The sequence below is a fragment of the Aythya fuligula genome, chromosome 2, assembly GCF_009819795.1.
Source record: "Aythya fuligula isolate bAytFul2 chromosome 2, bAytFul2.pri, whole genome shotgun sequence".
Lineage (NCBI taxonomy): Eukaryota > Metazoa > Chordata > Aves > Anseriformes > Anatidae > Aythya > Aythya fuligula.
Genome location: NC_045560.1, coordinates 48,188,089 through 48,203,872, shown reverse-complemented (window position 1 = coordinate 48,203,872; position 15,784 = coordinate 48,188,089). Strand labels below are relative to the sequence as shown.

At 54.9% G+C, this 15,784-nt stretch overlaps 1 protein-coding gene across 6 annotated transcripts in view; it reads left to right on the top strand.

Moving 5' to 3' along the window:
• Positions 1–2,978: 2,978 nt before the first annotated feature.
• Positions 2,979–15,784, top strand: part of NFATC1 (nuclear factor of activated T cells 1) — a 119,928-nt gene continuing 107,122 nt past the window's right edge. For 5 of the 6 annotated variants that reach the window (XM_032181569.1, XM_032181565.1, XM_032181567.1 and 2 more), the window contains exons 1-2: positions 7,454–7,535; positions 12,485–13,583. In XM_032181569.1, the coding sequence (XP_032037460.1) occupies positions 7,454–7,535; positions 12,485–13,583 (1,181 nt within the window). Of the gene's footprint in view, positions 3,115–7,453; positions 7,536–12,484; positions 13,584–15,784 lie in introns of those variants that run through there. The other variant, XM_032181564.1, reaches the window with a different exon arrangement.

The following is a 15,784-nucleotide window of genomic DNA, read 5'->3' as shown; positions in this document are numbered from 1 at the left end:
CTGCTGGGACCTCGTGTGTCCGGATGAGCAGAGCGTGCTGAGGCCCAGCCAGCCCTGCTCTAACTTACTCACCAGGGACACAGGGCTGATCCTCGAAGGACTGGCCTTGGACACAGGAGCCCAGTGCACAAGCTGCCACCTGGAGATTCCCACCCTGTCCCAGCAGGAAGAAAATGGACTATGGGGAGCATGACAGTGGGAGCAGACACATCTCTCCCCGTCATGCTTGGCCACCCTCTCCCTGCACACCTGGGTGCAGCGGGCAGTGCTGTCACCCCAAGGCCCAGGGGACCATCTGAGAGGTAGATAAAAGCAGAGACTTTTCTCTTTCATCGTGCATCTAGGACGAGGCAGAAAAAGTGCTACAGGCCAGTTGGCCCTGCCTCAAAAGGTGAGGGGGATCCTGTTTCAGGTCACTATAAATTGTTGCAAATACTCCACGGTTGCCTTTGGCTCCGTTTTTATTTTATTTTATTTTATTTTATTTTATTTTATTTTATTTTATTTTATTTTATTTTATTTTATTTTATTTTATTTTATTTTATTTTATTTTATTTTATTTTATTTTATTTTATTTTTGTGGAAAAAGCTGTAGGCTTGTGTACTGGAAAGTCCAAATTAATTGAAACCAATCGTAGCCGCAGCAATTATGGGGAGGGTTCAGCCATCAGATTTAGGAAAAGGAAGAAAACAATGACTGCACGCCCGCTGCAGGGGCTGGCCAGGCGTGCGCGCCTCGGCAGCAGCGCAGAAGAAAGGACTTGGCATCTGGGAAGTGGCTTTTAAAAACGGCCAGGGCGCGTTCGCTACAATAATCCACCGAAACAACAGCCGTCTAAAAATAGGGTTGTTTTCTGTACTAAGCTCCTTTTTAACTCCGTTAGTCATCACCGGCTCCTAAAATAAGAGCCGTGTAACAGTCTCTCCTAGTAGCAGCTGTAAACAAACTTTGGGGAGGCGCAGGGGAAAGGGAAGAGGAGCAGCGGGCGGAGGCGGGGCTGCAGCGGGCGGCCCCGGGGCGGCGGGGGGCGGCGGGGCCGGGGCCGGGGCCGGGGGCGGCCGGGGGGGACCCGCTCTGCGCTGCCGCCGCCGGCTGCCTGCGACAGCTCCCGGGGCCTTGGAGCGGAGCCACGGTGGTCCGGGCAACGGCATTAAACAGGAGGAAACAGACGGGGGATTCCGTCATTTCAGCGAGGAGCCGGGGGGGGGCAGGAAAGGAGAGTCCCGGGGAGGAGAGCGCGACTCTCGCTCGCCCGCTGCTCCGCGCCTCGTCCCCGGCACTCGCCCCCGGCCTCCCAGAGAAGGCTCCGGGCTCTCCCCGTGCCCCTCGGGCCGCTCCGGGGCCGGCAGCAGGCGGGCGCCTCGCACACCCGGAGCCGCCGCCGGGGCCGCGCCGTCGGGGGACGGGGACCGGGGGCGCCCCCCGCACCCGCCGCGCCCCCTGGCGGCGCCCCCGGGGCTCCGTGCCCCCGCCTCGCCGCCTTCTCCTTTCCTTTGAAAGAAGAGCGTCTCCCTTTCTTTTGCTTTTATTTTATTTCTTTTCCTACGCGAGGGGATATCGCGCCGTCGGGGGGAGGGGGTGTTCCTTGCCGGGCTCACTCCGTCGGTGGGGAGCGTTTTCCACGATGATTTAGTGGAGTAGCTCGCCCCGAAGGATCAGCCACGGCCTCCCGTTCCCCAGGAGCAGACAGGATTTCGTTTATATTGGGTTTATTTTCAACCACATATGGGTGTCATGCGCTAGATTTATGATTTTTTACATTTTTTTTTTTTTCATACACCAGATACGCTCGAAACCACCCTAACTCTCCGCTAGCTGCCGTCCAATTCCAACAGGAAAGTATGGCCCCCTCCTGCCAGCTGTGGGGGCAGAGGGCGGACGAAGGGGGAGCGAGGGGCGAGGGGAGAGGCGCGGCCCCTCGCCGGGGTGTCCCGGCCCCGTCGGGGGCATCCCGGAGCTGGGAGCGGGGAGGAGGAGAAGGAGGCGCTGCGGGCTGGAAACCTCTCCTTCCCCCGCTACGAAGTGATGAGATACAACTGTGTTGCTGAGATATTTACAGAATAATAATAAATAAAATAATAATAAATCTGGAGCGGCTGCAACCAAGTCCGCCTAGTCTGTTAGTAATTTAGCAGAATGGGATTTTCCTTTCTCTCGCCTGCCAGTTGATGCTCTTTTCCAAATTTCCACAGCGGGGGAAGCCTGCGATTTTTTACATAATGATTTCAGCATGCAAGGCCGCTTTTCTTTTTTTTTTTTTCCTTTTCCCTCCTTCTCTCCCCCGTCTCCCTTCCCTCCCCTCCCTCACTTCGCGACCCCGGCGTGCCGCCCGCTCCCCCGAGGAGCGCACGCAGCCTCCGGCGACGCCGCTGTCGGCCTCGACGGGGCCGTGCCGTGCCGGGCGGCTGCGGGGCCCCGCGGAGAAGCGAGTTGGCGACGCGGCGGCCGGGGCCCGTCGGTGCCCGCCGGTGCCCGCCTCCCGCTGGCCGCCCGCCGGCGGCGGGGCCGGGGCCCGGCTGACATCACGGGGCCGGGGCGGGGAGAGAGGGGGCCGGGAAGGGAAGGGAGGTGGGGGGGGGGGGGGGCGGGGGGGGGGGGGGGGGGGTGTTTTCCAGCTTTAAAAAGGCGGCGCTGGGCGCGCAGCCCTGCGTCAGAGCGAGACTTCCCCGCTCCGCTCACCCGCTCGCCCCAGTAGCCCGGCCGCCGGGCAGCGCCTGCCGGCCCCGGCGCCCCGCGGCGGGCAGTGCCTCCGCAGTCCCCACGCACACCCGCCCTCCTCTCCATGCCCCGGCCCCGGGGGGGCGGCGGCGGCGAGCTCCCGTGCCTCCGCGGCTGCGGCTCCCACGCCGGGGGCGGCGCGGCCCCGGCCCCCGGGGCGTGAAGGCGGGCGGGGGGCGCGGGCAGGCGGGCGGGAGGGCGAACGGGGGCCGGCGGCGGCCCGGGGCGCGGTGCCGGGGCTCGCCGCCCCGCCGGGTGGATGCCCAGCGCTGCCCCGCCGGCCGCCACCGCCGCGCCGCCGTCGCGGGACGCAGACAGCGGGAGACAGGAGCCGGCGGCGGCCCCGCAGCGCGGCGCCCGCCCGCTCGGCAGCACCATGAAGGCGGCGGAGGAAGGTAACGGGCGGCGGGAGGGGGGTGCGGGCGGGAGGGTGGCGGTGTCCCCCGGTGTTTCCCCGCGGCGGCCCGGAGGTTTGCCGGCGGCCGCTTGCCAATAGGTGTCTCCTTCGCCTCTCGCACGGCGCCGCCTCGGCCGCGCAGCCGCTCCCGGGCGCCTCCCGCCGGCCCCGGTCCCGGTCCCGGTCCCGGTCCCAGTCCCAGTCCCGGTCCTGGTGCCGGCCGGGCAGCGGGGAGGCTGCACCCGCCTGGCTGCTGGTGTCCCTTCGGGAGCCAGCGCCGCGGACTCGTCCCCCCGGCTCGGGGACTGCCCCCCCTCCCGCCCCGAGGCGCAGGCCTGATTTTTTTGGGGAGGGGGCGGAATGTGCCCTGTAATTGCAAGCAGCCCTCGCAAATTCTCTCGGGACAGTTTGGAAGCCGCCTACAGAGAGGGTCTGGGGGCAGTGCCAGGCGCCGTGCTAGCCGTGAGCCGTCCCTTGGCGCACCAAAACAATCCCGCAAGCCGGGGCAGGCTGCGGGGGGCTCCGCCGCTTCCCCCCTCCGGCTCCGTGTCGCCCCAGCGCCGTGTCGCGACTCCTTGTAACTACCCTGCAGTGACCCTGCTCCACAAAGCGCGCTGAAAGCACGCCGACAAAGTTTCTGGAGAGAAAGATCGCGGGCACGGGGCTTGGGAAGCGCTTTGTCGGCTTGCACTGAACGTGCCAGTGCCAGGGGCAGCGTTTTGCCGGCGCGGGGACTGACTGCAGCCTCCTCTGTGCCAGTCGGGACATTTTTCTCTCCCCGGAGCATCGTTACCCAGCACCGCTCTGACGACTGGCTGCCTTTTCGCACGTCGCTGCTGCGAGCCAGAGCCTTTCGGTACCAGAGCGGGATGCCGGGGGGGACCCTGCGGGGTGATGCTGGGCATCGCCCCCGTGCCGGGGCAGGTGTGGGGCAGCCCCCCGCTGCGGGCCTGCTGGCAGCCCCCTGCCCTGCCGCCCCGCGCTGCCAGGCTCCCCGCTTCGCTTCCTATTTGCCTCCGCTTTGCTGCTGCTCGGGCTGAAATGGCCTGCCGGCCCCAGGCGGGGCATAGCAAGCCCACACGTCTTAGAAAGTTGTGAAGAAGTTGAGGATGGGTCGCGTCCAAGTCCGCCGTGTTTATCCCGCAGCTCCGCCGTGGGACAGCGCGGCTCCCCTTCCTGGGCTTGTCCCAGGAAAGCTGGACAGTCGCTCAGGACCCTCCTTTCTTTTTCTTTCTCTTCTTTTCTTCTTTTCTTTAATTTCTTTTCTTTCTCTTCTCTTTTTTTTTCTCCTCTTTCTCCTCTTTCTACTCTTTCTTTTTTCTTTTTCTTCTCTCTCTCTCTCTTTCTTCCTTTCAACACAGATTTTTCACTGCCGTGGTTCCTTTCAGTTGACAGGATCCTGTCAATGCAAAAGCTACGAGCGTGGCTGCAACCACGGCTCCACTTTTGAGGCATGCAAGGGCAGTTTTAGATGGAAGATAATTACTGCTTCATTAAATCGCGTTGGCTTTCGTTCCTCCCGCCCGTTCGGACCCCCGAGGGCTGTGCAGCCTTTGTAGTGCTCCGGACTTCAAGGGCAGGGAATGCACCAACTTGTAAAAATTACACCCAGAGACTAAATGTGTAATGGAGTCTCTTGTCAGAAAGCGATCCCCTCTCTTGATTTCTGTGGCATTTGTGATCCCGGTGTTAAAATGTCACCGACACTCTTCGATAATTCTCTCCTGTGTTGATGATAGATTTTGTAAGGGACCGAGAAAATGAGGCAGTCTAGAAGGTGTGACCCAATCCAGGAAACGGGGACGACGACGACCCTAAAAGTCAGGATTACTGCCTGCAAATTAAGGTGTTCCTTGATTACCAAAAGACGACAGAAAATAGGTTATTTCATGTTTAGCGTGGGAAGAAACTCTCGCAGTGTCTCGGTGGAAGGACCGGGCGCAGCTCGGCCCCCGCTCTTTTCTTTGGTTCCTACAGAGGTGCGGAGTCCAGAAAATATCTGGGGGTTAATGCCACATACGATTTAAAATCTTTTTTCAGGCTGTGTGACTGCGGCTGGAGCAGCCAGTCTGCTGGGTGACTTGTTGGACCTGCAGTGCGATCGGTGGAGTTGGCACAATTTGGGTTCACTACGGGGAGATGCTGCATTTGGGCTGGCGGTCCGTCGGTCGGTTTGTAAAGCTCGACGGGGAGCTTGCCTTGCCCCGGAGCACATCGGCTCCCCTCTGTCTCGTTTCTCTCTCCCCTTTTCAATGCTTTAAACCAGCGCAGTAACTGGCGCTACGCTTATTCTGTCCCCACGTACGGCATCGCTTCCGCTCTACCTTTCTCTACATCTTTACTTCTTCTCCAAGGGAAGGGTGCCAATGGAAATATTTTATTGACGGCGCTAATATTTATGGAGTTGGCCAATCAGACCGCCTGGACGGTAGTTTCCGACAGTTTACCCATCCTGCAGGTACCAGATGTGGAAGAGGCAGAGGAGTGGAAGCAACGGGAGCAATTTGGGAGCTGCTCCTCGCCTCCCTCCCGACGAGCCCCGGCAGGAGATAGGGGCCCTGCGGGAAGCTCCCCACTTGGGGAGGGATGAACCCCGTGAAACCGGGGGGCACCGCCGCGGAGGCTGGGGGTGCGGACGAGGCAGCTGTCCAGCTTGTAGGCCCTCGGCAGGGGGACCGGAGGGGCGGCAGTCCGTGCCGTCGGGCCGCGCTGCGGTGCGGCCGTGCGCGGGTACCAGGGGACACTCGTCCCCGGCCTGCTCCGGCATCCCAGGGCGAGCGTGGTCCCGATGGGCCGGCAGCTCCAGGCGGGGCTTTCCGCTGCTGTCAGGGCCTTTTGCACACTCGTGTGACTCAGCCCCGGCCCTTTGGGGAAGCGGCTCCGAGCGGGGGACCGACGGCAGCCGCACGGCGCTTTGGCACCCGGGCCCGGCACCGCCTCCGCCCTGGACCAGACCCCTTCATCTGCAAGGCAAAGCCCTGTCCCGGGACAGGGCCGCCCTCTGGCAGGGTGCCGGGGCCGAAGGGACCTTGTCCTGGGGCTGCTCCGGGGGCTTCCGACGTGCGCCGGGCCCGGCGAGCCTCCGGAGGCACGTCGAGACTGCGGCGCGGCCGTGCGGGGAGGGGAAAAAGCGTGATGGACTCTGATGGAAAAAAACTGTGTTTTCCTGGCACTTTGCAGTGGAGATTTCAGCCATACGCCTGGAAAATGGTATTCCCTCGGTTTAGAAGGGAATACCATTTCCATAACTGCTTTAAAAAGCTATTCCTTTTGAAATCCGGCCTTAAATTCTGGGAGCTCAGCAGTCGCAGCAAGCCCTAGCTGCTGGGCCGGAGAGGTCATTTGCGTGTTGGAGACTTTAAAATGGCTTTGTATGATCCCAGAGAAGTGCATTTCTAATGCGAGATGGACGCTATTTCTTTTCGTCTACCCGATTTTAAACCCATTTAAGCAGCAGAACCCCGCAGGCCGGGGAAGCACCGTGCCACTCTTCATGCCCCGGCCGAGCCACATCCAACGCAGCTTGGGCCAGGGGACTTCTCCCGGCCCGGCGCACAGAGGCAACTGGTGTGTTGCGAGCCCCACTTTAATGCGCTTTTTATAGCAGTTGGCACTAGTGGGTGCTGCAACTAAGTAAAATAAATTAAAAAAAGAAAAGGGGGAAAAAAAAAAAAGCAGGAGTTCGGAGCCTCCTGGCTCGCAGCTGCCAGGTGGGGACCCTCGGAGCAAGACCAGTGCCTCGGCGGCGCTCAGCGCCCGGCGCGGCTCCCCCCGGGACAAGGCGAGCGGAGGCGAGGCCCCGAGGGTAGAAACCTCCCCGGCTGCACCGTGCCGCCCCACGGGATCCCGGCACCTGCGGCAATTGCGATTTCCACCGTGCGGGAGCAGGTGAAAGCCCGCTGCCCCCAGGTCTCCCCAGCCCACATCCCCTCCCGGTGCGGGCGACCCCGGGGGGGCTCCCCGCGGCGTGCGGGCTGCGCTGTGCGAGCCGGTGCCGCGGGAGGGGGGTGCGGGGGAGGGCAGGGCAAGGCGGTTGTTTGCATCGACCCGGAAACATCAACAAAGCGACGGAGGGCGGATCAGAGGCGGCGGCGGCGATAGCGAGATAGGCCGGCCGTCGGGGCCGGGGTCACATTACCGTGCCGGCCGCCTCCTGCGCCTTGTCGGGGCCTCGCTCCGGAGCCCCGCCGCCGAGGGGAGCTCGTCCCGGCCCCGCTGTGCCGGCGGCAGCAGGTGTCGGGCGCGACGGGGCGGGCCCGACGGGGCGGGCCGGGGGCTGCGCCGCCGCCTGGGCGCCGGAGCGAGGCGGGCGGGGGTCGCCGCGGGCGGCGGGAGCCATGACCGGCGTGGAGGCCGAGCAGGAGTTTGATTTCGATTTCCTCTTTGAGTTCAAGCACAGCGATGAGGGCGGCGGCGGAGGTGGGTCGCGGCCGGGGAGGCACCTCCGGGGGTCCCGGGGGAGGGATGCTGCTGGAAGGGGCGGGGGAGGTGGCCCTGCGGGGGGTCCTTCCCGAGCGGGAGGCAGAAGCGGGGGCGATATTTTGGGTCCTGCGCAGCTGCGGGGCGGCGAGCGGGGGGCACCGGCAGCCAGCAGTGAAATCCTGCCCGGAGCCTCTTTCCCTTTCGGTGCCCTTGTGTCTGTACCGTAACACGTCTCGGAGGGGAGGCCACGCGGGAGGCAGCCCGTGTGCGATTTGTTAAACTTCGGAGCTGTTCAGAAAGCCGGAGTTTTGCCTTGCGTGCGCAGCCGGGAGCTTGCGACCGAGCCGTCCCCGCAGGCTGCCAGGGGCTGGCCGGCAGCGAGCCCAGCGCCGCTTCTCCGCCGCCCTCCGCAGCCCCGGGACCGGCAGCGGCAGCTCGGGTCCGGCCTCGCCCCGTGGCAGAGATGGGGCCGGGGGAAAAGCCCCTGCTGCCCTTCCTCTCGCCCCCCGCCTGTGAGCTGGAGCGAGCTCGGCTCAGGGTTTCGGTCCTCCAGGCATTCAGGCTTGAAGGTCATCCGCAAGCAAAAATAACGGTCCCGGATTCGTCGTGGGTCACGGTTTGCAAGCCCGGTGTCTCCGTGTGGCAGTTTTATGACTTTGAGCAATACTGGAGGTGGGAACAGGGTAAAGGAGTTGGGAGCTGACACACACACAGAAAGTTGTCGTTGCTTCCCGATACCAAGCAGGCTGTCCCTGCCTCAGCTATAGCAGGTCAATGTAAAAGTAAAAGTAGGTGATTTAAAGCTGTTCCAGTTTCTTTTTCTACTTTATTTATTTATTTATTTATTTTTTTCTAGTGCTTTTCCCTTTAAATCAAAGGAGGTTCCCAAACCCTTCCCTGCATATCACAGCCTGTCAGGGCATAGCTGTGCATGGTGCTCCCCTTCCTAATGCCCTGCTCTCCAGCACGTTCTCAGTGTCCAGATGGCTGCAAGGAGATTCCCAGATTTTTAGAAAATTAGCTTTTAAGAGTGTCACACCAAGCTTTATAGACGTAATTTCCTATGAATTAGGCACCTGGAAAGTGGAGGGGCCTGAACAACTTAAGTGTCAAAGTCGTAGTGAGAAGAGTAACTCCATTAGGCAGTGCTGAAAGCATGAACTTCAGTGTAAGCCTAGGTGTGGCTTCACGTCTGGAAGTGTAAAACAGCCTTTGCCTTCTCTGAAGCCCCTTTGAGCTGCAGGTGTTAAGCAGTCCTATTTAAAGTGTATAAATAAAAAATGATGGTTCTCAGTGCTTTGTAGGATCAGCTTGTTAATGATGGAAAGGGATAAAGCCTATGCCCAGTAAAACTAACTAGAGAAAAAAATGTTTGTTTGTTTTTGTTTTGTTTTGTTTTGTTTTTGTTTTTTTTTTTATGCTGTCATGAAGTGAAATGTAATGTGAAGGTGTGCTCACAAATCAAGGAGTCCAATTTCTTGTTCTAGTTATACCTAATGTAAGTGTAAATATGTTGGCAACCAAACCATTGCATACCTCCGCTGGTCTATCTGATACCGAGGTTTGGCTCAAGATACTAAAACAGGCTTTTGAAAGTGCTGTGGTACCAAGTTGTGTGAGTTACTGCCCATGAACAGCAGTACAAGCATAAGCCCAGGCTCACGGGCTCTGCGCCATGCAGGGAGCCTCTGTGGATCAGGGTCACAGTCAAAGTGGCTGCCCATGCTCAAGCATTACCTTCCTTTCATCCGTATCGGCGCTGTCAAAATACCCTACAAAGCTGCATTATGTGGTGTAGTTTTATACCTATGTAGCCACTTCCATCTCCCTTCCCTCTCAAGACTGGCATTTTATTTCTGCGTGTCTTACCATTGTGAGGGAAACAACAGCATTTTATGAACACTCACTATGTGTGCTTGATGAATTTTTGTGAACACAGGAGTTGAGCACAGGAACGTGATTTTTCACAAATGTATCTGGTGGGTCTTAGTGCACAAGCCAGGGGCTTGGTCTTGTCCCTAGGTCTGGTTTTCAGGCTTTTATATTTGTTGGGCATCTTTTGTACACAGTCTGAAAAGTTACCTAAATATATGTACGTAAAGGGTTTGGATCTTTTGATTCTGAGTACTACTGTGTGAGAAGATGTACACCATGTACTTTTCCTATGCCCTTTAAAAGTTGACTTCTTAAAAATGTGCATGATAGTACTAAAAGAGACTATTCCTTGCGATGTGCGTTAGGAGGACTTGTTGCTTGGAGCATTGGTAGCTTGTGCTTATATATACATTTTTTAAGCTGGTTTCCTGAGGCCAGTCTGAGGCTTTGTATAAGCTCTTCAGCCTGGGCTGCAGATCCCTGGCAGACTTCAATGTCCGATTTTTACTCTAGCTTTTTTTACCCTAGCTGCGCATTAGATTTTGGAGTACCACTGGGTTCACGGTACTTTTTATGCAGGTAACAACAATCTCTGTTTATTTACTTATTAATTATAATAACTAAGGTGTCGGTGCAGCAGTCAGCAGATGCAGCTGGTCTGCCAAGCCCACCTGGTGGGCGCAGAGCTGGGGCACCCCGCAGAGCCCCCAGCCCCCTGCCCGTGTGTCTCTGGCCGTGTGCCAGGGGCCGGCCGTGCAGCAGGGCCCATGGGGCGCATGTGGCGGGGCTGCCAGGAAGAGCCGGGCCTGCATCCCAGCAGCTGGGACAGCGCCAGGGACGTCGCCTGCCTCCGGAGCTGGAGGAAGCAGAAAGGGGCTGGGGCTGCCTTGGAGGCCACTTTCTGAAACGGAGAAGGTCTTACCACTGACTGCCACTTTGATGTTTGGTGTTGTTGTTGTGTGGTGTTTTTTTTTTTTTTTTCTGTGAAAAGTGAGAAAGAAGTAGTGGTTGCAGTAGCTGTGAGCGAGCAGTGCTGCCACGCAACAGGGCAGTAAGAAGAGGCAACTCATTTTGGAAGGAGAGGGCTCTGGTCCCCCAGGCAGAACTGCGCATTGCCATGACCACTGCAGTCAGATAACCCGTCTCAAAGGAGCACCCCTTTTTCCACATTTCCTCCTTGCCTTGCTGTTGAATAATCCAGTTCTATCTGTGGTATGCTCTGTTGTAATTTAATGACTCTTCTCACTAAACATCTCATTTCTGAAGGTAGAGTAGAAAGTGAGCTGAAAAGATGTTGTTTCTTATTGTTTGTGAATGGTACCTGACGTGGCACAAAGCAGCTGGAACTTCACAGAGTAGCTGTGAAACTGCTAGAGCACATTAATTTTTTGTAAGTACCATTTGTCTCGGAGTGGTTGCCAGAGAGAAACATGAGCATGGGGTAGCTGGAGGATGACACCAGAGAGGGCTGAGCTCATACACAAAAGAAAGCGAATAGCCGGTAGCACTGGCTGGCATAACCTGCTCTGAGGCTTGTTTGCATCCACAGTGCTCCTGGGGAGTGAGTCGTGTTGGGAATACCAGTCACGATGATTAACAGAGCTTTTCTGCATCTATGCGGGGAAGGTGGACATTGGGCACTTCCAGGAGCTTGCCACCTGGGAGGGATGGGAACCAGTTACCTGTGTGGACCAGGTCTGGCCAGGGGCACACAAAGTTTCCCTCTGTCATATGGGAAAGCGTCACTGCCCTAACAAACCCGGGGCAATGCTGGTTGTGCATGGAGCTGGAGCGGGGTGTATTTCCAGCCTGCTGTGAATAAACTTCTAGAACAGCATTACCCAAATCTCAAATTCAGCAGGCTGATAGCAAGGGTTTGCTATCTTTTCCCACATGGAGAGTGACACCAGCATGAGGGTGTCTGGCCCAAGTGTGCCGGTGATGCCAGGCCTCCTTATGCAAGAAAGTACGGGGTGACTCCTGATCCTACCACCATTCATAGCACCAAGGGCTGCCTGTCTCCCTGTCCACAGCCTGGGGTGTCCCTGGGTGGCATATAGAGACCCACATGCAGCCCCAGGGCAGAAGGAGCAGAGCCGAAGGTGCCCCACCAGCAGGCTGACGGTGGGGCGAGGAGAGAATGGTCTCCTGCAGGCCAGGTTCTCCACAGCACAGCAGGGATGAAGGTGGATGAAGGTGCGTGAAGGTTGGGCTGTTCCCCTGTGTTGGTGCAAGTCTGTGATGTGATCTGTCACTTTTCAGGTTTTCCACACAGCACAACCGTGCTATTTCTTTAGTACACCCGGAGCTGTAACATGCTTAGGGAGTTGGCCAAGAGCACACTGCTGGCAGTGCTTAATGTGGCATGCACGAGAACCAGCAATTTTAGTGGAATTTCATCTGTCACAGAGTAGCAACACATCCATGTTTATCCATCACCTGGTCTTTGCCAGTTAGGCCGGAGGATAAGTGGTCCCAGAAATGAGAGCAGGTCAATAGATCCATCTCGTTCCAAAAACCTAGTTAACTGGAACCGTTTGGAAACTCTCTGTAATGGAAATTTCAGTTGTGTATAATTTTTTTAACAGAATGCAGTTGATCGTGTTCTTTGTTTTAGTCTGCCTCCACTTTTTTTTGTTGTTGGTGTGTTGTTTTATTTTTGTTTGTTTTTTAGTTTTTAATATTCCAGCTTTTCAGTGAGGGAATTAGGCTCATGTGTAAAAGCACATCTCTTGGGCAGCATTGCAGTCTCTGAATGCTATTGCACCCCTGTTTGAAGACTCAATTTTTGGTTCTGAAGGTTTACATATGTCTCCTCAAGACAAACTCAGTCCATGTACATCCCTGTCACAAGACAGCTTGTCTTGTGCTGCTCAGTTAGTAGGATTTTCAAGGATGCAAGCGTGCAGCTTCTCCCCTAACACGGCATGCCTGTCTGATGGGTTGTCAAAGAGTGCTGTTCTCTCGTGTCTTTTGTCATGTTCCTCCACTCCAGCTCGGTATGTTGCTAAGTGAGTATTTATGTGCAACACTTCATATCATTATTTTTTGTTTGTTTGTTTGTTTTCCAGAACACTATAATTATACATCTTCAAACGTAAATGCTGGCTTGCCTCTAAATGTGGCACATTCCTCATTGTCAACTCCATGTCATGGCCTTCAGACATCAAATCCCGTCATTTCAGTTGTTCCATCAACAAATCATCCTTCTGGATATGGAGGACACATTGACAGTGGGGCCTCTGAGTATTACCTGCCTCCAAACATCAGACCTAACGGAGCTCCAGCACTGGAGAGCCCTAGAATTGAGATCACCTCTTACATGGGACTTCATCATAACAACAACCAGTTTTTCCACGATGAGGTTGAGGAAGCCATCCCAAATGCAAAGCGATCACCTTCCACTGCCACTTTGAACTTACCGAACATCGAGGCGTACAGAGACCCGTCCTGCCTGAGTCCAGCTAGTAGCTTGTCTTCCAGAAGCTGCAACTCTGAAGCATCTTCCTATGAGTCCAACTACTCGTACCCATACACTTCTCCCCAGACCTCTCCGTGGCAGTCCCCATGTGTCTCTCCGAAGACCACTGACACAGAGGAAGGCTACCAGCGTGGCATGGTGGCCTGCACTTTGCTCAATTCGCCAAGGCACTCTCCGTCTACATCTCCCAGGACAAGCATCACAGAGGAGAACTGGCTGGGGGCTCGCAACTCCAGGCCTCCATCTCCCTGTAACAAGAGAAAGTACAGCCTCAATGGCCGGCAGACCTCCTACTCACCGCATCACTCCCCAACACCTTCACCACAAAACTCGCCACGGGTGAGTGTCACAGATGAGACGTGGCTGGGGAACACCAACCAGTACACGAGCTCTGCCATTGTCGCTGCCATCAATGCTCTCACCACCGACAGCACGATAGATATGAACGATGGGATTCCCATCAAGTCAAGGAAGACCGCTATTGACCACACCCCATCCATGACTCTCAAAACCGAACCGGCTGGCGAGGATCATGGGACCATATCGCCAACTGCCGATTTGTCACCAGAAGACTTCTCCAGCTTTCAGCACATCAGGAAAGGAAACTTCTGTGAGCAGTACCTGTCTGTGCCACAGCATCCATACCAGTGGGCCAAACCAAAGTCTCTGTCTCCTACATCCTACATGAGGTAAGGAGCCCTAACTTAGAGGACAATCCTGGCAATATCTTTACTGTATGGTTTTCTTTTTTTTTCCTCCTTCCCCTTCCCATATCTGTTTGGCCAGCCAAATCTGCCCATCCACTCATTTCATTTAGACATTTCTTGTGATGCCGCCTCTTGTCATTGGTGTGACATGACCATGAGTACATCTTTGAAAGGTTAAAAAGGCCACTCCAGAAGTTGACTGCCTGTTGGTTGTAACTGGTTACTGCTTCCCAGGGGACAAGCCCAAGTCCAGCCAGTCTCAAAATAGGATATTCATGGGTATTCAGAAGCTTGACAGGCAGCAGGACTATTGGGTACCGTCAAACCAAGGTTTTATCGATGTTGTTCATCATGTCTTAACATGTTTTTGCGGCAGGACTATGAGATGTTCCTGTTATTGTGCTGTTACAGGGCACTTTACGTTTGTGCTTTACAGACAGTGAATACAAACAGGGTAGGAATATGTTTCTTTTACAACTTACTTCAGCACTTACTTAATCTGAAACTTTATATGAAAGCTTCATACCAGTCTTCTTTTCCTGTCTGCAATGGACAATGATTTTATTTTTTCTCCCTTTCTCCACCATTTTTATGTTTAAACAAGAAAACCTTATTTGTAAGCTGATAATACGTGTCACATTTATTTATCATAAGAGGACTCCAAGTAGAAAGGAACAAATGGCCTGGATTTGAGTTACATGCATTGCTTTCTCTTTTGGTCTCAATTACAGTCTTTAATTTGAAATCTTAAGACTGCATATACAGTGGCATGTGATGCAGAAAAAGAGTTTGGCTTTCCAAAAGTTCACAGACCTGTTCCGGTCCCTGACTGTGATAGCAATCCTTCTCCTTTCCCTCCCCAAGAACATAAGGCTTCTTGCTTTTAACAACACAACTGTCTTTGCCAACATGAAAGATGTGGACACATAGCTGCAATATTTTAGTTAGTAATAGCTTCCTTGGCTCTCAACCTTGCCAGTCTCATTTGTCTCCACCCAGTGTTTCTCTGCTACCTGCTTCCTACAAAAACTGGACAGTGGACCATGGCACTTCATGTTACAACAAGTAGCACTGTCCCTCCTCATCCTCACTGTTCTCCCATCCTCCTCTCTGCATTGTCCCAGCTCCTTGGCAGGACCTTGGCCCAGTTCAGCGCTGGGAGATGTGACTGTCCTGTTGTGTCTGCTGGAGCCACCCACAGATGGGCGCTTGCTGTCTTTCAGCGCAGGGATGGGATCTTTCCACACCCAGAAAATCCATCAGAGACTTCCTGAGTATTCAAAAAAAACCCATTTGTGTTCTCCCACCAAAGGTGTAAAATAGTCTGAATTTATCAGAGAGGCAGGACGTTTGGTTTTGTGTTTGGCTGTTTTTTGCCAAAGACTGCACAGGCAATAACGTGACAGTTCGACCAAACACATTTTTATCTTTCTGTTGCAGAGAGTCGCCTGTAGGCACTTTAATGTAGTCAGTGAGAAGGCAACCTAGCATTCCTGTGTGCTAACACAAACAAGAAAGGTGAAGTGTACAAAACAGAGCCCCACTACATTGTGTATTTAACATTTTTTCCACTGTTTTGGTCTCATATAAAATATGTTTCCTGGTTCGCAATATGTTTCCATGTGATCTCATTAACTTGTGCTCTAGGGCAGTTGGAAGTTACTGTCGAAATGTGATTTTAAGTTATTTTACCAATCAGATACACTGACCGTGCTTCCTTCCACCAAAAATACCTCTCATTTTATGTATATAAGAGTGCTGGGCAACTGAGCACAGACGTCAACAGGATCACAGCCTACGCAACAGAAACTATGTTATTTTAAATCTTTCCAAAAAAATTGGTTAAGAATTTGTCACAACAGATCTGGATTTTTTTCCTGTTATTTTACACATCTGTTCTATTTCAAATGCTGGGGCTTTAGGGGTGAGTTCCAACAAACAACTCAGGCTCCAAAATCTACCCGGTCATAATGATTTTGAGATAACCATATTTGATTACCTCCTCTGTCACTTCCTGAATATGCATTACATTTTCATCAAAAGCAAGCGTGCCTTGGAAAATCACTGATGCCCCACCCCACCCCCCCACCTTTCATTCCCCTGTATTTCCCTGCTGGGGAATATGCTCCAACAGCGTGAGCTGGGTGTGTGGCTGTCTCCTTTTCTGTGTTTTTATGGCAGGC